We start from the raw sequence: 23,493 nt of genomic DNA, 5'->3' as shown, positions 1-23,493 counted from the left end.
CAGCAACACAGTGCCCGCAGAGTGCAGCTCCATAAGCCGAAGGACCCCCGGCGAGACAGAAACAAGCATTGGTCAAAGCAAGTGCCATGTCAACAAGTGGCGCAAAACCACATCCACGTCTGTCAGTGGTGCTGCCGCCACCCCCGAAATCGGAAGGAACTCCACACAACACCACAGCACTGCGCAGCAACACGCAAGGAGTGGAGGAACTCCACGCACCCGATAGCACCGGCGCAAGCCTGCAACTACACAATGTGAGACTGAACTAACCGTGTGCAGGAACACTGCCATGCCCAAAGGACGCCACGTCAATACGCAACCTCCTGAAGACAAAAGGGAGACCGCGCAGAAACAAGCCAGCAACGCAGCATCACGCCACGAGGCGCAGGAACGCGCCAGAAACACAAAACTGGTGCAGACCAAAGGACTCCTGGGGGCCCAGTGCAATCAGTGAATCTGCAAGCCACCTACTTACTGGGTCGGACCCCCACACTACAGAGTCACACGTCCCAGTGCCGGCATTTCCAATCAGCGGAGCCCTGCAGATCCTGGAAGACTGCCGAGGAGCCCCCCCCTGCTATCTGGTGGCCATCCAGCACCATCACACCTACACACACCAAAGAAACAAGCATTGCACAAACCCACGATGGGTCAGTAGCAACAAGGGGCAACGGACTGAGTAACGCCCCAAGGAACCAAGCAGCAAGTAAATGCGCAACGCAACCACAACTAGAATCTACTACCACGCAGCAAGTGAGTGCGCAACCACGCAGAAGACACCCACACACACCAGCAAAGGGTCTGCAGATGCCACTTCCAGCGCGACGTGGAAAAGAGCCACGAACGCCTCACTAAGCCTCCAAGCACTGACAGAACGTCTGGAGGAAACGACTGCCAAGCACTGGAAGAACGTCCAGGGAAAACGAGTGCCGAGATCAAACGACGGAGAGAGCAGCGACGCCTTGTGGCCACAGGTGTTCACCGCAGCATCAACCACTCCCGCCAACGGTCCAAAACAGCAAGTCCCTGACACCAGCCAAAGCAGCAAGTACCCAACGACTCGCAACAAGCGTCCAAGAATTCTACACCCGCACGACAGGACTGCGCAGCACTGCGCCGGAACGTGCCAGGAATCATGAGCGCCAAAGTGACGCTGCACAGCGACACACCAACGCCACAGGACCGCACACAAAGGTCCCCAACAGAGACAGCAACGTCTCGCAGCAACCGGAGCGCCATCGTCAGCACGCATGGCAGCATGCACCAGAGTTGCACCAGGAGCGGGGACGCAACCCTCCTCCGCGCAGACAAAGCGCGCCAACGCCAAAACACCGTGACGGTGAATAGCGACCACAAAGAAAATAGCACAGCATGGCAACTCATGCCCAAGATGAAAACCGACCACCCAGTCTGGTCACCAAGGAAAGAAAAGCAACAACAGAGAAGATACGACGACAGGTCTAGTCACCAAGCCAAGTGAAGACAGTGTCCTACCACATGGACAAGACCACGGAGACGACATGTAGAGGGCCCGCTACATGGAGAACCCTGGTTAGCATGAGAAAGCAAGAAAGAAGACCGGACCGCGTCGAGGAAGAGAACGAAGAGGAAGAACGGAGTAACACAACATCACTCCACAGAGGAGGAGAGAGAACTACAGTACACAGGTACATCGGTGCTGTCCAAGGAGCATCGTAACAATCAGCACACAGGAACATCGGTGCTGTCCAAGGAACGTCGCAACATCCGTGTGGATCCCAGTAATCCCTACAACCTGCATTCGAAGAGACCAACCATTGATGAACTGCATGGGTGCCCCGTGAACCTGAAGCTTACCGAAGCAGAGCATACCCGAGCACTAGACAATCCACCCTTGTGGACTACACAAGACTCGACTGTGGCCATGTCCGAAGTTCGGCAGCGACCCGTACAGCCCACGCGATCAAGTGGCGGTCCAGGGGACAAGGGCCTCGGCCGCATATCCTGTGAGAGAGGAATCCGGATGGGAGAGGTGCAGCAGCGGCAGCTCCACGACAGGCAACAGGAAGCATGGAGGCCCCAGGTAATCACCTGGCACCGAGAAACGGTCTGTTGAAGACACTGAACCCATGTCCTAACGGCAAGACCATCCTGGCGGATGACATCAACACCCCCGAGGACATCATGAGAGACTTGGCGGTGAGTCCGTTGGCAGTTCGGCAGCGACGCCTTTGCGCGGCTCATGCGAAGCCCGCACGGCCCACCCGGTCCCGTCGTGTCCGGCAAGAGGGTCCTCCCAGCGTCTCTAGTGAGAGAAGAGTCCAAGCAGGAGAGGCCAGTCTTCAAGGCTCCCGTGAGAGAGGAGTCCAGCAAGAAAGGCAAGTCGGAAGTTACCTGGCCGGACGGAGATGTGAAGGCATCAAGATCAGCAAATCCAAAGAAAGACCTCTCGTGCCATAATCGTCTCCTACAACCAACAAGCGTGGTCATCCACTGGACTAGGAACACCGGCGAGACCCCTCAAGGGTCACACCCTTTCTGCTCCCAAAGTGAGAACACTGTACATAAGCGTCAACACAGCAAGACAAGGATGATCTGAAGTACACCGCCGAGGTGAAGCTCATCTGACTGACTTTGTAGTCCTGGAACTTTCAACATTCTCCCAGCTGATCGCCTGAAGAAGATCTGTTGAGGCTATCAACTGTTATTGTTCTGTTTTCTTACAGGTTGGACATTCGCTTTTCCTTTCATTAAAGTTGGGGAGGAATGTAGTGTCCTGCTACGACACGGTCTAGTTGTTTCCTATGTAATCCTACACTAAACACCCACCCACCACAGACGTCACTGGGTCAGGTGACGCTGTCAATAAAAGAGCCAGAGCGCACGTGCTCGTGGCCAGATCTGCTATCCCTAACTGGTGTCCCGTGTCATGCTTTACTCTACCATGTGGGCCTAAGGCCCAACACCACAACATGGGTGTAATTTCTGATATTTATGTTTCCCTCGTCTTCATTGCTTGATTTTTGCTCTAGAGAAAGTGTCACTCATAGTCAATCAATGTCACTCATAGTTACACTGAAATTATGAAAATCTCACACATAAGCAATCTAAAACCTTGGCAGCCATGGACCGCTTGGGGCAAAAATGCCTCTTATATACTTCTGGCCAGAGGCCCCGCCCCTTCCAATAGCTCTAACTCGCACACACGCTAGACGTATTGCATTGCAAATGGTAGTTTTACTTGTTAGGCTTGTGTCGTGCTGGTCCTCACAGTACATCTCACAGAGCTGTAAACTGGGCGCATATAGTGAAAGGCTGGTCAGATTCGAAGCGGAACCAATCACAGTGTCAGAGAGAGGAGGAGTCTCAGCTACTAAACATCATATGTAGCCTTTCAGTCAATGCTTATTCATCGAGAAACCGAACGAGGACGATAGCCGTTTTAAAGTCCTCAACTCGGACTACCAACCCGAAAATGCGTTGCTCAGAAGGCGTGGTGTCTCGAAAAGGGGCTCTGACCTTCCTATCCTATTTGAAGATACAAAATACTCAGTAAAATAGCACATACTGGAAACCATATTTGTATGCACTTATTTTGGCCTCTCTAGGCCACCATGCAAATGCTCACGTTGCGTGCTCAGTGTTGCCGTGGCAACGGTCTCCCAGGAGATGTTGGAAGCCGAGGCGGGTATGTCTGTGTCAGAGACGGCTGAACAAGGATCCCTTGCCGGGGCAAGAAGTACTGCACCTGGATCCGGCCATGTCTTGCTCTTCCAGCTACCCTCAACCACCGCGCAGGACAGGTCTGCCCCGTGAAGTGCTGCGCTGGCTGCAGAGCCTGGACCTGACCTTCCCAGTCAAGAACGTTCGCAGGTAAATTAACCGGTGCAAGTAACACCAAGTGCTCCCTAGACCACCAGAATAAATTCAGTAGTATTCACACAGCGCCGAAGTAGGCTTCAGGCAAGGCAACACCTTTTTAGATGAACTATTTGCATAGTAAAAGGAATGCATTTACATTGTACTTTTATTGTTTTAGTTATGTATCACTTTGTCAAAATGCAGTCAGAAGAACTCTGGATTATTTTGTATGCTCCCTGGCATCCTAAAGTGAAACCTTGTTCTACTACTATTGCCACGAATTCAGATGAAGCGGTCATTCAGTCAGTCGCTTAAGTTTTGCTTTGACCAACTTCACTTTTATTTTATGTTTGATAAGAGAACGGGCTCTGTATTCCCGAGGCACGGTAGGTCCACTTTATACTGTCCAGTTGTTTGAATTACGCAGCTATAAAAGGTGCAAACTGTGCAGCATACTTTTCCATTAACGAGAATGTGTTGGCATTATAGGGCAACTAATAATTTTGACATTTTAATTCAAACTATTAAGTATGGATGCTACTGCTATATGCAATACAAAGATTGCCTCGGAAAGAACACAATATACGTTCTGCAAGTTCAGTTCAAAGCTGTGCGCAGGTGAGCTTGTATGTGTTAGGAATGCTAATTGTAAACATTGTAAAATACTGCATAAGTTCTGTCGTGCGTGGAGGCTTCAGAACTCCATTCCTCTATTACTGCCCTTTCTACCATCAAGAGTAAAATAGCTTGTGTAAAATATATACAATGGCCCTCTAAACAGAAAACAACCTTAAAAATAAATATTATTTATAATAAACGGTGCACCAGTTTTATTTTACCCATCCAGTGATGCTTGCCTTCAGTTTTGGGTTTACTTTGTGTTCATACAGGTTGTGAGGAATTTGATTATTTAGAGTGGGTGAACCCTCGTGTCACAAAATTAACCCAAACTCAAGCCCCTGGTATCCATGGCACAGAGCAGACAACCTTAACTTAAAACAGTGAGTGAAGTATTTATGCATTACCTAAACAATAATAAAGTCAAAATGCAAAACAATAAAAGTTCCAAACTCAAGTAGAAAAATAGATTAAAAGATAATATGCAAACTGATAAAAATATAATAAGGGGAACCGTAAATAGGAATTTTTAAAGTTTTAACTAGAAATAGCAGCAAGAAAAAGTTAAGCTCCACTGATAGTTAATGGTCGTGGTAGACAGAGACCAAGTTGCTATTTCAAGGCGACCGCAATGGAGCCCGGGACAGATACACAAGGTGGATTGGTCCCGGTGAAAGTCTGGAAGTCAGAAAGTTCAAATGAGTTTCTAAGTCACACAAGTCTGGAGTAATAATTTTAAAAAGTTTCCCAAACTTTCTTCTCGCCCCAAACAACCGCAGGTGCAACCATTTAAACACCTCACAACCTCAAGGGAGCGAATTTTAGACTTGCAGGATGTTAGACAGAGGCCAACATCACTGTCCAATACAGATCCATTTGCCACTGGTTGGCTGGGTCCCTTCAGGAAAAGCCCCCTTTCAATTTGTTGCCCCCTAGCCATACAGGAGTTTTGCCATCTGACCATGGAGTCCACTCTTAGTCTTGGGTACATGTGTGTAGGAAAGTAGGATCTGCTTTCATGCCACCCTACTGTTTGCTTGTGTCATTATGTTTTTCTGACTAGTCTGAGTGGGACCCTGCTAATTTGGACTCCAGTCTATGGGCTTCTTCCCTAAATTGGACACAAATAAATGAATAAATCTGTATTTGTAAAGCACAAACTACTCACCCTTAAGTGTCCCAAGGCGCTGGAGGCTGTTGTGGAAATTAAGTGAGCTATTGCCCAGAGTCACACAGTGCTGAGCTGAGCTGCCGCCAGAGCCGAGGATCGAACTGTAAGCCCTGTGCTCCGAAGTCAGCTGCCCTGGCCACTGCACCACACCTCTCCACATGGTGAGTACTTAAGTACACTCCAGATTGGCTACTGGTGTACCCTGATAAGTCCCTACTACATGGTACTAGGTACCCAGGGAATAGGTACACCAGAGGTCTCCCATGGGCTGAAGCATGTATTATGCCACCCATGAGAGACCACTCAAATTGTGACTACAGGCCTGCCATTGCAGCCTGTGTAAGCTGGTGCTACCACTGCTTACGACAGATTTAAGTTTTCTTATATCTGAGGTCACCACTCTTAAAACCTGTGTCACCCCTAAGGCAGGCCTTTCAGTCCTGAAGGCAGGGTGCTTGGTTCTAAGCGTGAGGGTGCCCCTGCATGTGCAGGGCACCCCTACAACCTTCAGAGTCCATTCTCCTGGGTTGTAAGTGTATGAGCCATTACGACTTATAGAGTGGCCATGCGTCATTACGCAACGACCATATCTAAACTGGCTGTAACATACCCTGTCATGTTTGGTATGGTGTGGGAGGTATGATTCCATGCACTGTAAAGCTCCTCCCGGAGGCCCGTCAGTGCTCCCTGTACCAGTCTTCTAGAACCAGACAGCAAGCTAGTGCTGCCGCCGACCAGAGGCACGATTCTGCCCTCCTGCTGCTGAGCCAAGCTCAAGCAGGGGAAGGCAGAACAATAGGTATCCTGTCACAGGGAGGTGTGACTTCCTCCTAGACAGGGTTTAGTGTATTGGGAATGGTGGGCAGGGCCGTTTCTACCATTAGGTAAGACTAGGTAGCTGCCTAGGGCCGCAAAAGGGGGAGGGCGGCAAAAACATGAGTCAGAAAACTGTAAATGGTGAGCATAAGGTTAATCTTGAATGCGTTGAATTGAAGGCTTAAAATATTTCTTTTGCTTTTCAGTTTCGGGAAATACAGCCGAACTACACAAGGAAAGTAGATTGAAATAACCAATTACTATGCAGCATAGTTTAGGCTAATCCCGACCCTCGGAGCAATAAAACACAGGCAGCTGGAACATCGGTCAATAGGAAAGTATGGTGCACCATCAAGTGCACTCTGTCTTCCTGACAGGCCTCTGCTCAACAAATTGCTGTATTAGAAACAATGAAATCGCAGTATGGTCCAGCAAAATGGGCGGCTTGGTGCCTTTATAAAACAGCGTTTTCCTTTCAAGTATGCTATAATTTCCTTATAGTAGTGGTTATCAGCGTTAACGGTGCTTTAAATTGGATCCTACCTCATGGCACTTAATGTATATATAAGTGCATGCGGGAGGCTCACACCTAATTACATCAATTACCCTTGTGTCAACATGTATTACTGTTTGTGATTATATGTTTTGATGAAAACGTGCTCTTCTCACAGTTGCTTTAAGGTCTCAGTCTCCTGCTCACCTTGCCCCACCATGCTTCCAAAGTGCCCTGTTGAATTAAACCCCCTTCCTAGTCACAATCTAATGGAGGCAGGGTATGTTCCAAATGGTGCCTTTAGAGTGACGCAGAAAGGGAACTTTGTTAAAAGTTTGGAGAGAGCGTTTTTACTAGCTTCATTCTTTCTGTCATATGATATGCTTTCAACAACTCTTCTCTTTCCCCTCAGGCCACTTGACATCTGTGTTTGGTATGTGTTCCCTAAAATCTGTATCTTGTACTTCTTCTATCCTCAATAACACAAAGGTGAATTTATCTGTATGGTGGGGTAATGGAACTAAACTAACGTGTTATCTTTATGTCCCTAGCCCTCATTTCATTCATTACTATTGAGGTGAATCCCACCTTGAGGCTGGAAAATCTAGAAGCATGGTAAAAAAGCAAGGTGCACCCATCCAACAGACATACATTTACAGGCATTACCAGCATCCTCTTGTTTTTACACCCTGCTTGTCTGAGATGGGGTGTTTATAAACTATGAGCTTCTCAACAAGCTCCGTCATGTAGTTCTATATCCCTATATAGGTTCTGCATATTTGGATAACCTACACTATAGCTTTGGTGTCAGACTGATTCTGTACACCCCTATCGGGTATGCTAAACGATTTACCTTTTACCAGCTAGCTCACAGTGCCACTAGAAACTTCTTCGAACAAAGAGGGAATAGTTTCTGGCAACTATCGAACATGAACAACCCTGATCCCTCAGAATCATGAAACAATGTACTACTTTTCGCTCAGTCACTCGTGCTCACTTATTTGGTTCTATGAGAGTTACACAGAAGAAACAGTTGAGCATGTTACAAAAACTTTTTATTGCATAGGTGTTCTTCTAGTGTAAATGATATGCGCTTTAACAACCATTAAACAGTAACAGAGATATATGATTAGCAGCACTACAAGAATGAAGAAATAGTAAAGCTCTATCATTGTGCAATAATCTTGAATACATACATAGATATAAAACACATGATAAAAATGCGTACTCCTAGGATGTGTCCCTAACTAGATGTACCTAAAATGTACCTAACATCTATGTAGATGTTGTGTAGGTATTTTGACAAGAGTCCCTCTAGGTTCTAGTCAACCCAGTTACCTTAAGAACGAGAGAATGTGGGACCCCGTCCTCGAGTTGGACACCCTGCAATGAATGTTTAGACCACTGCTAGCTGGAGATTCGGCATGCAGGAATAACAGCGTCTCTGGTCAGTGTGCCAGCCGGAAGTCACGGTCTCCTCTAACTTATTTGGGCATGATGTGGTATATTTCTACCCCAAGAGTGTCCAATGTTTCTATGTGTGGTTAGTGCTGACATTTTGTCGGACGGAGGAATACGTAAGAGATGGACCTTGTGCATAGATAATGGTTCATACATAATTTCTGAGCCCTGTTGGAGATTTATGCTGAAGGCCTGTGTTAGGGAAAACCCCTCCTTCTGTATCCTGGGCTGAAGCTAGATATGGTTAATTTCTAAGAGCTTGTTATTGCTTAGTGTAGTGGGCTATTGTAGGTAAAGGAGCTACCTATATTAGGGTTGTATGATTCATGTATATATTAGGATAGCTTGAGTCATGCCTATATAAGGGCAATGTGATTGATGTCTATATTAGGGCAAGTTACGATTATGCCTATATTAGGACACCTATATGACATATATAACAGCTCGGATCTCTAATATTGAGACCATTGGTTCCCTGTTGCTGGACTGATGGGGTTGTGTTCGCAGCCTTTAGGAGCTGCAAGCGGATGAATGTTGATGGGAGGCTTGCCTTGCCAGGAGCTGGGGAAGTTGTACCAGTCTGTCATTGTTGATGGGATGTTTCCAATGTGGCTGTTCTCCTTCTGTGGCCAGTCGCAACTCTGAACTCTCCAGTGACTTCTGTGCCTCCACATGCTTCTTGGAGCTCCTCAAGGTGCTGTAGCAGTATTGGCTGCCTTGCAGGATCATGGCCATTGGTCATGCGTGTGCATGGCAGCTGACGTTCTAGGGCTGCCTGTACGCCTGCCTACTGTTTAGGCAGCATCATTTTCTGTATACTGGCTTGGGACCGCAGTGGTGACTCTGTGTGTTGTGGATTTCTCTGCTTTGTTACTTGCAGGATTGGTTGCTTTGCATGTGTTTTTTCTAAAGTCTACAATGGGATAATGGTATTTTTCATTAGTGATAATTGGATGAGTGTGAATGATGTAGAGGTAATGTGTTAAGGTAATCATCTTTATCCTTAGACCTCCTTGTCCTCATCTTAATCATAACATCACTCCTGCCCTCCGCTTGGATTGCCTGGCCTTCATTAGAGTTAGGTATGTAAGGAAAATGCTGGGAATGGCTACCTATTTTTTTGCTCTGAATGGTGGATCTGGCTTGCATTTTCAACATGCTTCTGGATTTTCCCGTCTCAAGTTGGGACTCACCTCTCAAGTAATAACTGGGGCAAGGAGGACTAAAATTAATCGAGATTATCAGTAAACAATTCATACTCACTCACAAACTAACCTATCCTCTCAATCATTACCTCATGTGCTTATATACAGGACATCAGAAATATTGTTTTAAAAATCTTTGACAGTGGGGTAAATGATACAAATAATTCTTGAACACATTGACTTGTTATGTTATATTATGTGAATGTGTGATGAATTGAACACTGTAGTGCCTGAGAAGATATCCAATTAACAACATATTCTCTTGTTTAAGGGTTATCTGTTAAATACCTTTAGGTAGAACACTGGTTGAACCTTCATAATTCCAACACGTGTTTGGAGGAGGTGGTAGTAAAAGGGAGGGGGCGGCATTTTTCAACTCTCGCCTAGGGTGGCAAACACCTAGAATTGGCCCTGATGGTGGGGGCGCTTGTCAGCACTCCTAAGACTGCTTGAAGGGCACATTTGTTGCCCCCCTTGCATACTCTAGTTCAAACCAGTTCAGGGAGCCATTGGCTCCCGCTTAGGTGGGAAACTGTAGAAAGGACATGGGAGTATCCTCCCCACTGTCCAGCCCCTCCTCTTGGAGAGACCCGTGAATCGTCCCAACCCTTTCCCAAGGGCACTTAATGGCTTACGTGCGGGTGGGTCCCTAGATTCGTTGTGGGACAAGATTCAGATCGCTTACCACTTCAACTTTGACCAACTGGACACTTTGGTCTTCGCTGGACTTCGCTTTGGGAACTGAGACTGCAACTGGGAAGATTTCTGCTGCTCCTGGTCTTGTCATCCTGCTGGTCTTCTAAAACTTCTGTGCTCCATACAGGTTCCTCACCAGGCCTGTGGACATCCAGGACACCTGAAGGAATCTCCCTTGGAGCGAAGGAGTCACCCCTCTGCATCTGCAGGCACCGCAACAGAGCTGACCAGTCTTGTTGACTCTCTCCCCCAGAGATCTTCGGGCACCAAGGAGCTCCAACCTCAAGCAACTTCTGTCAAGATCCTCGCCCTCACCATTGCCTCTGCACCGTAGGCCTTCTTCGTTGGTGAGCTGTGTCTTCGGCCTGTGGGTCCTGCTCAGGGTTTTCTTTGGCTCCAGTGGGCTCCCCTGCTTGCTCGGGGTTTTCTCTGACCTACGTGCTTGTGGTGAGTCAATTGGACCTTGCTGGTCCCGACACTGCACCTTTTGCGTCGACTACATTGTTTGCCGCTGCCAAGGCTTGCTGGTGCCTCTGCCAGACACTGAACCTTTGGCTCTAGACATCTGACTTGGGACAGCTCGTGAACTTCTCCTGTATCTCCGACATCGGTGGGCATGTGTATTCCGTACCTCCTGGTCACTCCTGAGTGGCATAGACTCTGTCCCCTCTGCTTGCAGGTACCTCTCATCCTGAATCCATCGGACTCCTTTGTCTTCTTCTCCAGCGGCATCTTTCCTGAAGTCCTCCATTCTGGTTTATGGCGGTTTCCGGCGTCACTTGACACCTATGCACTGGCTTCCCTGGTGTAGCTATTCTGGGTCCTGGAGTATCCACGGGTGGGGTGGCTCTCCAACCTTCCATCTTCTTCAGGGTTTCTTCAGGGTCTGCTGGGAAGGGGCCTTCTTCTTTAAAATTGCAACCACAACTTACCTATTGACTAACATTGAGCATGTGGTTGTGTTCCCACTGTGCACACGACCTCCGTGGGGTTCCTAGATACTCACCTAGGGTGGTTCCTTGGCTCCCTGGCTCTTCTACGTCTTCTGGGTCAATTCTTGACTTCATTCGTTCTTCGCATTCCACTATTTTAGTATAAGGTTTGGTCTCCCCCTGGAGACCACTGTGTATTTGTGCTACTTGCGTGTTCTATTTCCTAAGTATTGTGTTTATATCTCCGGGTAGGAGATAATACAATATGTCAGTGTTTGTAAAAAAAAACATATTTTTATAACTACACTGTGTGATTCTTTTTCACTTAACCTATACCATGAGATTAAGTACTGATAAAAAAGCTGCTTTACACTTCTTCTGGACTAAGCCTGAAGGCTGCTCTCCACAGCTACTACTTAGCTTTCTAAGGTTGTCTAAGACCACTAAAATCGACATAAGGGTTGTCTGGATTAGTGCAGGGTGCTACAATTACATAAGTGAGCACCATATACTGAGCCAGCCTCTAACAATGAGGGAGCAGGTCCAGTCTGTCAGAGCGCCTCTCAGGTCACAGACAGCAGGTACTGTCCTCTTCTGATCTTCCACTGCTCCAGAAATTGTTCTGAAGTGGCTGCCTGAAACTAGCTAGTGGATGGTGGTGACTCCTGGGCACTCCCTAACCAGTTGGGTAAATGTTCCAGAGGCCACCGTTTTTCTTTGCCTTTTTTGCAAACAGGCCCAAAATGTTACATGTCATGGTATTTGCAAAAAGAACAATTGATGGACAGAATGCAGAACAATGTCTTACATTCACCCCAGTACAGAGATATGGGCCTAAATCCATCGTTTGTTTGCTCACCATGCCATCCCAGTTTGGACCCAGCCATAGGCAAATCAGTCTTGACCCTGCGCCCAATGGGAACAGTCCAACCCGAACTGCCAGGCCAGGTCCTCCCTATAGTGGATTGCATAATAAGTGATGCAGTTCGTAAATGGCATTTAACTTCCAGGCCCTGGGTGAACATCCTATATCTTATACTAGGGACCTACAGGCAAGTTAAATGTGCCAGTTAGGGGTAAGCCAATTTAACCATGTATAAAGAAGTAGCAGAGGCACTGTATTCCTGGTAGGCACGGGTAAAACATTTTAAAGCCAGAAAAAATATAGGGCCCAGCAAAAGGTGAAACATCCAGGGAGACCATGCAGAAAAACTGGATTTCCTTCATGGTCAACCTCTGGAAATGCCACACACTGTCAAGGAAGTAGTTTTGAGAAAAGGGGAGTGTGTGCTCCTTGAAAGGTCAGAAGTGTACTTTTTTGGATAAACATCCGTTCTTTCAAATTTCCATATGGAGGACAGGACTACTTTAAATTGCAGTGTGACATCTTTATTAATTTGTTGTGAAACATGGACAGCCGACACGTGTTTCGACCCCTATTGGCGAGTTGCGCCGGGGCTTTCTCAAGGCTATTTATACAAGTGCAGCGTATAATGCAGTTGTTTTCATATTTTCAAATATCCAAAGACAGAGTTTCAATACTCGCAGGACAACATTCTTCTGTAAGTTCTAATAAAAGATACAGATTTTTTATAGCCTGATGTTTACCACTATAACAATTTAAGCAGTGCATGCAATTTTGTACAAAAGCATATTTAAAAGACATGCATATAGTGAGAGAATAAATAAGGTACAGGTAAAACAAAGATTCACGTATTTAAACCTGTGTCTTTTCAAGATAACGCATGCAACTTAACATATTGTGTAACTGCATGGCATTTGATTGCTATTGGATGGAAGGAGAGGTTATCCGCAAAATACACGTGTATCGTTTTTGCTCCGGGTGCGGTATGACCAGGCGTGTATGAGGTATACAAATAGTCCAAAATGTCTATCATCGGATATAGTATATCCGATTTGCATTAATGGTTTAAAATGTTTTTATAAAAAGTTTCACATGGATCTTTTTATTCGAAGTTGATTGTTTTTAAAAAAAGCCTAAATTTAGGCGGAGAACAAGGTTCAACCGAGAATCAGGAAAAAGACCCAAGACTGTTGGCGGAACGCGTATGTTGTCAAGTGCGTGCCCGTTTTATGCCAATAAATATAGAGAGTCACGGGGCACCCACATCGTTTTAGGCGACTATGTAGTCAAAGGGGTGTTTGTTAGTTGGGAAAAGCTGGAGTCATTGCAGAGTCGCATAAGCATACGGAATAAATTAATAATAAAGCGACTGTTCACAAAATCAACTAACAGACGGTCCCACAATGGGCATTTTACTTACAGCAGAAGGTTTAAGGGTGAAGGGGGCAGTTCGGTCCCTGCTCGCAGCTCTCAGCATTCGATACGTACATGGGTTAAATCCCGTTTTGCCCGTTGTCTATTACAGCTTACCTGAGCGGACGCTGTGCGGTACACGAGGCTGACGATCAAGGCTTGCCCTTTCCCCCCTCTGTGGGAATACCGCTGACCAGTACCACCGCTCGCCGCACACGCTTCGCGGGTGCCGCATCGCGCGGTCAGCGAGGGGACACGGGGGTCTTTGGTTCCTTGAGGAGGTTGCCGCCACTGGGAGGCGAGACAAGAGCGACGAAGAATCGGCGCGAAGCGGAGCAAGTGTCAGACTACACTGACCAGGAGGCTCAGCGCTTCGCCTGTAACTGCCGCCGTGCCCCCTGGACATCACGCCCCCCGCCCGCAACGCCCCTTACTAAGGACCAGTTGTAGCGTAGCGGGACGCGAGCGGGACGCCGAGCGAAGCCCGGGCAAAGGGCGGGCTGTCTGTGGCAGTCAGGGGCTGTCAGAGGCTGGGCTGGGCCACCCCCCTGTCATCTATCGTCATTGTTCGAGAGTTAGTAATCTCCTTGGGAGTCTAGAGTCCCACATGTCTACCCGGTCCGGGAAAGCTCTGAGAGGTGGGGGGGAGGGTGCGGCAGGGTGTTCTATGATCGGCACGATGGACAAATTCATCACAAGAGTAGCTGCTGTCATTGAAAAGGAGATTGTGATGACGGAACGCCGCCTCTCACAAGATTCTTTCCCGGCCTGACGCTCCTCGTTAGGAGCGGTGGCACTCGCCCTGTCTCCATCACCCACCCAGCCTGCATCCATTCTACCTGGGATACTGCCTGAGCAGCCACGTATCTTAGCAATAGGGGCAAGCATTGATAGGTTGGAAAGCATGGTAGTACAACCCTTACCCACAAACCTTAGCCCAGTGATTACAGGACCCCGACCTACTACACCTACTACACCCCCAAGTACTTCTGCCGGTCAGGCATGTCAACCGCTCCCTCAGGCCCCCTCACAGGTTCCCACAATTTCGTGCTTGGCTCGAGTCCCCCTGGTTCGTTCAAAGAGAAAAAGGGCTACTTGCACACAGAAGGGTAGTATTGCATCACGCCACAAGCGCCCGAAGCATGTCCCAGGAGGTCCAGCCCTATCAAATAGTCGTGGACTTGCCATAACGACCACTGATTCAGCCGGAAGAAACGCTCCTCTGGTAACTGTGGTCGAAACCACACAGGCAAATTCCGTCATTTATCCACCTCCAACATCTTCCCATGAAGCGCCTACCCCTAAGCTCCTTGAGAATCTGGTTAAGTCTCTACTGGTCCCGCTTATCGATCAAGTCAAGAGTTTGGGGGATAGACTTGATAGGTTTGAACAGACCACCAGGGACAACTTCTTTTCCCTGAAAACTCTCATCAAACTTCAGGCTAAATCTAGAGAGGACATCGCGGGCGGGAACATTGGGAAGGGGGATCTCGGGGGCCCAACCCAGGCAATATTACTAGCAACATCTGCAAATGCTATAGCGGTAGGGAAAGACTCAGTAACTGTTTCCGAGACCCCTGTTACTGTAAAACCAGGACCCATAACTCATACTGTCCAGGTCCACGTTAGTACCCCCCGACAGTGAGGAATGCAAAGTCCAAACTAGACCAAAAGAAGTTGCAAACGGGAGGGGCCCTTACTAACCCAAAACAATCGGCTCACCTAACAGGTGACGCCAGGGTAGCTGCCCCGGCCCCAAAGGCAAAAGCAGCATTGAGCCATCATGTAGTCCCTCCTCCAGGGAATATACCGCAGAAGGCGGCTCGAAAATGTCCCCCAGTTAATCTCCCCCCAGAGTGCCACCCATACGTTGCCGTCCTTACTAATGTTCCTGTCCTGAAGGACGCTCAGCCAGAAAATCACCAAACCCTGAAGAACAAAATCATCCACTGGCTGAAAGCCAACAGACCACTTCCTACGGGAGTGAATGGGGTGATTCTTGGAGTGCGCAGGGTGGGTTGGATTGGACAGGGAAAGAAACAGTTCGAGGGCGATTGCGTGGTAGTCAACTTTCAAGACATGAGAGTTGCTCACGCAATATGCAAAACTGAGCAGGCTTCGGTCGGACCAGGTATTGATGTGGTCGATTTAACATACTTCTACCCACGGCCAGCTATGATATGTCCTGATCAAATCCCCGGGGCCACTTTTCACGACATCATTGAGAGCCAATGGCATCCTGCAATACCTCTGCTCCAGCGGCATGCCGCGTGGCCGAGGCCGAGTTGGGGCCCCAGGGGGTACTGACTTGCTGTTTCTTTTGGGGAGGTTCGGGGGGATTTAAAAACTGACGGAGTCTCCCACTCACCCCTAATATCGACAGGTTCACCCACCGCAACAGGGAGGCAGGTAGCCTTAACGGCTAACCGGGAACTAGGCGCGGGGCAGATCCCTACCGAAGTTGCTATCGTTCAACCCACCTTGGCAGAGGTCGAGTTGGTCGGCAATGCCATGTCCAGTAGCGCTCCAGCTGTGACGGACCCACTCATTAGGGTTTTCAGCTGGAACGTGGCTGGACTGGTTAGGAAGTTGGCCTTGCCTGACTGGAATGCTCTTGTGGAGGAATACTCCATTTGCGTGTTCCAGGAGACCTGGAGTAGGGAGCCCCTGCACAAGGCGGGTTATTCATCCCATTTTTCACCTGCTGTTTATTCGAAATTGGGCAGGGGGCGCCCCTCGGGAGGCCTCCTTATATGGGTATCTTCCTCCCTTAATTGCAGGGTAGAGGAGCATCCAACAAACTGTCCGGATCTCCTTAATATTACTTAAAAAAATTCCAGGGGTCGAGTCATTCTTAACATTTTTAATATCTACGCGCGGGGCATAAAAGGAGGCAGACAATCGCCCACTATAGCTCTCCTAGAGGGCCTGCTTAGATCGTCCCCGTACAAGCTATGTACCCTGGTCGCGGGTGACTTCAACTGCACCTTTGAGCCTCTTGGCTCAGAAATCACCCAAGACCAGGAGGAGGATGACTACAGGAGGGGGATACCGGCTCTAGAGCTTAGCCCTATTAAGAGATGGACCGAGGTGGCACTCCAGGTCAACTCGCTCACCATGGAGTTTGACCTGAGGGCCCTCAATGGAAGGACTAGATCTGATAAAGAGGGAGCCCATACGTATAATAGACCCAATCACACGTCAAGAATTGACTACATCCTGCTTGACGTCCACCTATGGAGCTCGGTGGAGGATATGGAAATCATACCCTCCGTGGAGAGCGATCACAACTTGCTCTCCCTTGCCTTGTCTCCTGGGTGGTTTGATAATATAGGGGGTTCACCTACATGCGCTATTGCTCCCGGTGAATCAGTTGTCTCGAACTGTGGTAGACGGCTGAAGTGGGCTAAGCTCACGCTCTCGGTTGAGAAGATGTCCACCATATCCAGGCTCTTAACCACAGCTTCAGACAATTTGGACTCACTTGAGGGTGGGCCGGTGGAGCTGCACGACCGGTTTTGTAGTCTAACCCAGGCCATAAGCAATCTGTTTATTGTCCCATTCAGTCACAATGGTGGGAAGATATGTCCACGTAAAAGACATGGTTGGTATAACCACAAGTGCAGGGCAACCAAAACACTGCTCGTGGAAGCAGTAAAATCTAAGTGCCAATCAAGGACTAGGGAGGCTAGAAGACTGTACTCACAATGTCTGAAACTTGCCAAAAAGGAATGGGAGGATAACCTTTGGCAAGATCTCCTGGCTGCAAGTAGGGGGAGAGATGCTAAAGGCTTTTGGGACTTGGTAGGCAGTAGGAACCGCCCTGATGCTACCTTGAGGACTTGCACTATCCCAGCACAGACGTGGTTTAACCACTTTAAGGCCCTTTATTCAACTGTAGAAGGGTCACTTGATGACCCATTTTCCCTTCCCCCATTTGTTCTGGATAGAGCCACTGACCCCTTTACTGTACGGGAGGTTACGAATTTGATAAAATCTCTGATACCATTGAAGGCAGCTGGTGCTGATGGGTTGCCAGGGGATCTTCTCCGAACCTATCCGGATGAATGGGGCACACTGATCTCTGCTATTCTGAATGCTATCCTAGACGGAGGCCCTGTCCCGAAGTCCTGGAAAGGGGCAGAGGTAGTCCCAATTTTTAAAAAAGGCTGTCTGGACCAACCGGGGAACTATAGGCCAATAAGCCTCATTGACTCTACTCAGAAGGTGGCGGGTAAGGCAATTTTGGGGCGGATTCTTCACTGGGTGGATGAAAACCATATATTGTCCGACGGTTTTCGTTCCGGTACAGCAACTATTGAGCAAGTGTTTAGATTATTGCTTCTACACTGGAAGGTGGTGGAACTGGGGAAGGGCAGTCTTTATTTGGCCTTTATAGACCTGAAGACTGCCTTTGACCTAGTTCCCAGGGAGGAACTCTGGAGGGTTTTGCAGGGTCTTGGGCTGCCCCCTTACATCTTACTGCTCCTCATCAAACTACATAATGACAACTATGCCCAGGTGCGATGGGGCCAGAATGGGGAAAAGACCGATAGGATCCCGGTTAATAGGGGTGTCCGACAGGGTTGCGTATTAGCTCCCACACTATTTTCCCTGTATGTGAATGGGGTGGTAGAGCACCTGCTTGAAGATCCAGCAGACGCCCCCTCCCTGGGGGGCGTGAGGATTCCAACCCTGTTGTTTGCGGACGACACCCTCCTCATCTCAAAGACTCCACAGGGCCTCCAGAAGCTTTTAAACCGCTTTCAGGACTTTTGCTCAAAAAGAGGGTTGGTCATAAACGTGGAAAAAACCAAATATTTGATTATGCACCCTCCACGTAAGCTTGGTCGCCCTCCAGTACTAAACTCCGTTCCCCTTGAGAGAGTCTCAGAATTTGATTACCTAGGGATCCGTATGAGTGATGTCATGAGCTGGTCACCCCACATTAACAAAATGACCCTTATTCACAAAAGGGTGGGGGGAGCATTGTTGAGCGAGTACCGCAATTCTTCCAAGCAATGTGTAGCTCCTGTAATCGACATCTACAAAGCAAGAGCTGTTACGGCATCTCTCTATGGGGCTGAGCTATGGGGCCTTGGTAATCTGGAGGTACTTTCCAAGGCAGAAAACAAATTCCTGAAGGACCTCCTGGCCATTCCGATGAGCACCCCAACAGTCCCGGTGCTTCTGGATGCGGGTTGTAAATCAGTTAAGGACCAGGCTCGCCTCCGGCCACTCCTCTTATGGGCTCGTCTGTGGAGAGTTCCCGAATTGAAAACATATGCTGATGGACTGTCAGAGGTGATGGGAATGTGTGGCTGGAATAAGATTAAGTGGCTCAGGGACATTAAAAATCTCCTGGGAGACCTAGGGCTGGGGTCTTGCTGGACTACACAATCTGCCCCGCCAAAGGCGACCCTGAAAAAACTATATTGGGAGTGGGTCTCTGCCCAGCTTATCAGCAACCCACGTCACTGCAACTCCACCGCAGTTTACCTGAAAATAAAAGACGTTGTTGCCTTTGAGCCCTATTTGGACCTAATTACAATTCCTGCTGACCGGTCTCTTTATATTAAATTCAGAGTAGGTACCTTACCTTTAGGAGACTTGATCTCAAGATGGAATGCGCCGGTATCATCATATTGTTCACTATGCACAACCAGGCCAGAAACTGTGGCTCATTTCTTTTTTGAGTGCCCTGACTACATCCGCCCAAGAAGATATTGGCTTAAACCTCTTTGCAGGCAACTGGGAACTCGCCACTATTTTGTGGCCCTATGGATTTTATTAACTGACACATCACCCCCTATAGTCTGTGGTGTGTCCAAATTTTTAAAATGGGCATGGTTGATTCGCTTAAAAAGACTGTCTATATCAATTTAATACCCTTTTAAATAACTTATTGTTGTACAATTCAGAAATCTTTTTAACTGACTTAATTTTAACTTGTACAGTTTTTCTACGATGTGCTATTTTTTATAATTCTGTAATGCTTTTATGATATTTGCATATCGAAATAAAGCTATCAACCAACCAACCAACCAACCAATTACTAACCGGAAGTTAAAGCAGATTACCCGGAAGTATAGCAGGCACATCAAGTGCTAATGGTCAGCTTTACTTCTGTGGGGCCCATTGATGTAATGTATTGTACACTTAGTAATGAGGGACCTGTATCCCCGGAGGTAGCATAGATGCCTATTCTGGTTAGGAGAATAATTAAGCTGGAGGTGTAAATTGCATTTTTGCTTGGCACCTTGAAAAATGTGTGTTGTATAACAACTGACATACTACAGCCACAGCAATAGTAGATAGGACAGACATTATTGTCCTTTCAATGTTTTTAATTTATATGTTTTATATATAAAGAATATCCCCCTTTTTTGGTATCAATTCATCATGTATACAAAATTTTATTGTAAAAATTAATCCTCTTTTAATTAAAACAAACTGGTTTTGATATCAATTTCATTGTTTGTGTTATAGTTTATGCTCTTTTTTGGTAACAGGTATTGTTTGGACATAGCTAGTGTTTTGTTGTTAAGATAGCCTGGGTTTATACCTTCACATTGTATGTTTTCCCTGACCCAGGATCTGTATCCTTATCAGGGGGCCCTTGATACCTCACAAAAAAAAAAAAAAAAAAAAAAAATAACAACTGTCTACGCCACAGCTATTAACTGATGTAGGGATTAAGGAGAGTTGAATACCTATAACATGATAGCACTACTCGATTTGACTGCCCTTTTTAGGTCTCGCACCTGACGACGCAGCGCGAAAGCGCTGTCGCCAGCGTGACTTATTGTCAGCGACATGCCTCTCAAGGGAGACAGACCGGGGCACGTGCGGCGATTGGGGTCTGTAGACGCGCACGTACAGGCACGTGCACATCTCCAGCATGCAGTTAAACTTTCGCCCCATTGTTGGAGCGGCTCGCAATGGCGAGTCCGCTCCGGAAATAAACTTGATACTGTGCCTTCATCGTCACAAATTGAGAATCCCCCACACACCTGGTCTGTGGAGGGAGGATCCTCTCAACGGTGGCTGGCTGCGGCCGGAGCACTCCAGCTCCTCTACACATCTGGCTGCACGACGCGGGGCTCTCTCCATAAGCATGGGAGCCCCGCACTGCTGTGTGCCACTCTTCCTTTTTGGCGCCGGGGCTCTCTCTTCAGCACGAGAGCCCCGGAAGGGGACAAGCGCTGCCTGCACCGGCTGCACACGCCGCCACTGAGCACGAGCCGCAGGGCACATGAAAGTTTCAGGTACTGCGCATGCGCGGGCAGCCCTCGCCCTCCCATGTTTCCTCCCCGGGCCGGATTTGAAGTTGCTTTCTGTTTTGCTTTTTTTTTTTATCCATTTCTTGGTATTCCGAGACGCCGTATGCATTTTTATTACATTTTGAACCTTGCCGTGCGCCGTGCTGATGAGTGAACACTGTCTTCTCATTTTGTCTGATGCTGCTGGATAGGTAAGTGTGACTAGACTGTGTAAGGTGGTGACAGTACCTGCACAAGAAAGAAGAAACAAAGAAAGAATAAGAGGAGCACTCCAAATTCAACACTGTTTTAACTAGATCTACTTATATACTAAGGGTGCACACTGCTAACTGTGTTGGCTACACAGTATGTGAAAAACTCAAGGAAAATGTAGGCGGGCCTACATGCAGGATGCACTGTTCCTAGAGAAAATAATTCTCAACAATTTCATGCAGTTAACATATCCTAAATAATATATAATCAATTAGTTTTTCTTTGAAAAAAGTAGAAGAAATTTATTTGCATTAGACTATTTTCCAAAGTAATGCCATTATCTTCAATTAATATGATTGAATAACAGAAGTATAAATACCTATATCTCACTGTACATAAAATTTCTTAAATGGATACAACGTATTCCTATACATATCACTATGAGTACATGATACATGATTTCATTTCTCAGTAACTAAACTTGCGAAGAAGCGTCGCCCTATGCATTTCGGGAAGCCCTGTTCCTTTCTTAAGGGGCGAGTGCCTGTAAGAAAATATAACATAAATGCATCATATAACTGTCTCGTATACATCTGATATTTTTGTAATATCCACATAGGGGGGATACTGACTTCATGGGTTGACAATCAGACACACAACCAGCGTTTCCTGTCAATATTGTAAAACCTGGTTCTAGACAACAATCGAGTCTGTCTAACGTAATATGTAATAACTACTCAGTTAACTGAGGAATAACTCCACTAGCTTCCTAAAGATGATACCATTCGGGAATGAAACATGATAGCTAATAACAGAAAATGGAAATAAACAAAAACAATAGTCTTCTTGCACATGGAATCATTAATACGGGAACACATTGAATTTATGTGGGATCCTCGTGATACCAATATAGTGGGAAATGTGACTCAATCCGTTCTCAAGGATGACGCTTAACACACATACCTGTGACCAGCTCACTTCACATATGAATGTCAAACCTTGTTAATTGATACACATACGAATATTCTATGAGATGTAAGAAAAACAACACTAAGTATGTATAACATCATCTAAACTTAACAACATAATGTATAAAGGTGTTGCATACCTTAAAACCAAGTACAAAAAGCTGTGTGTACACAATGTTCATCAAGTCCGTTATAGGGGCAAAATGCACGGGTAGGAGAAACTAAAGTGATTCTGTGAATAAAAAACGCTCGTTAACTGGCTATCCGAAAAACAAATCTACCAACTCAATAACTTTTGCAACGTACTACTGCACATCTCCTTACTATCCTATGAGGTGGATTCATGACCTGCTGTATATGCCTACATTGTTTGTAAACAGTATCAATGTATTGTCAATTCAGCGGCTGCTTCTACAGAGTAAATACTGGAAGAAACATTGTTGTCATATCTGAAGAACCAGGTTATTTAAGACCCGGCGACGCCAGGGGCACGTCCAAAGTCTTCGGGTATCACCTGTCTTAGAACACAGAGACACGGAATCTTCTTGGTGACGTCAAAGATTGAATTTATTGGCTGCAGCCAGTAACAGAAGTCCTAGAAGTCAACACGGTATGAGTTCTCAGGAGACTGCTCAACTTTACAAAGCAAGCCATCCCTTTTTATACAAAAAATTGTGCTTCAGGCAAACATTCCTTATTTACAGTTTGACCACTCACATGTTTCTACGACAAAAGCAGGAGCATGATGACAAGCCCATTTTTCAGTTCGTCCAGCCCATAATCAATCATTAGTTAAACGTAACATTTTTCATCAGACAGGTTGATCGGACCCATAATAAAAACGGGCACATCCCCATCGTAAATAGGCCATAAAGAAGGAACAGAAACAGATGAGACGCAAGATAGAAAGGTGTGTGCGTGTATCATAAACTCAGCAATGTCCTGCTCTTTGATCTCTATCTCGATTAGCTAAAGGGCAAGAACTGGTTTGGCAAGGTCAGCTTCAGGCAGCAGGGTCAGTTCATTTCAGGTCAAACAGGAGTCAGCACAAACTCAAGCTAGGGTGTACGTGTCCCAGAGACTTGTTCAGACACAGTCATAGGCCTATGTGAGGGCAACCACAAAATGGCTGCCGTGCACAAAATGGAACCCAAGGGTTTCAGAACTAAATTGTCAAATACACAGTGAATCCATCAATGTAACATGACGGAAACACTCATGCTTGCTGAGCGCACTGTTTACGGTTCGCTGTTACCAAATTCGTAACAGAACCACGACCATTATGACCCAGGGTCAGAATTCACGGAACCTCAGACCCTCCTTTTGCCCTTACATAGGCAATAACCTGAACTCACGTCAATCTGAATCCAGGTCTATACTCATCAGATCACCAAGATGTTGCTGTAGCATCATCCTAGTACTTAGTAACTCTCTCTGGACAGTTCTCCTCGAGCACGAAGTAGCACAAAGGCCACATATAGCAGGAGCACACTGTATGCAAAGACAGAACAGGAAAAGGATAGCTAATACCATCCCAATG

At 47.0% G+C, this 23,493-nt stretch overlaps 1 protein-coding gene across 1 annotated transcript in view; it reads left to right on the top strand.

The window, feature by feature from the left end:
- The first annotated feature begins 3,483 nt into the window (after nt 1-3,483).
- The window catches only part of SPATA4 (spermatogenesis associated 4), a 201,577-nt gene continuing 181,567 nt past the window's right edge, over nt 3,484-23,493 (top strand). Inside the window, exon 1 of the mRNA XM_078677083.1 lies at nt 3,484-3,852. Within this exon, the coding sequence (XP_078533209.1) occupies nt 3,740-3,852 (113 nt within the window). The 5' untranslated portion in view covers nt 3,484-3,739. The remainder of the gene's footprint in view (nt 3,853-23,493) is intronic.

The sequence above is a fragment of the Lissotriton helveticus genome, chromosome 2_1 (genome assembly GCF_964261635.1).
Source record: "Lissotriton helveticus chromosome 2_1, aLisHel1.1, whole genome shotgun sequence".
Classification (NCBI taxonomy): domain Eukaryota; kingdom Metazoa; phylum Chordata; class Amphibia; order Caudata; family Salamandridae; genus Lissotriton; species Lissotriton helveticus.
Note: the sequence above shows the minus strand (reverse complement) of the source record. Positions and strands in the feature narration are given on the sequence as shown.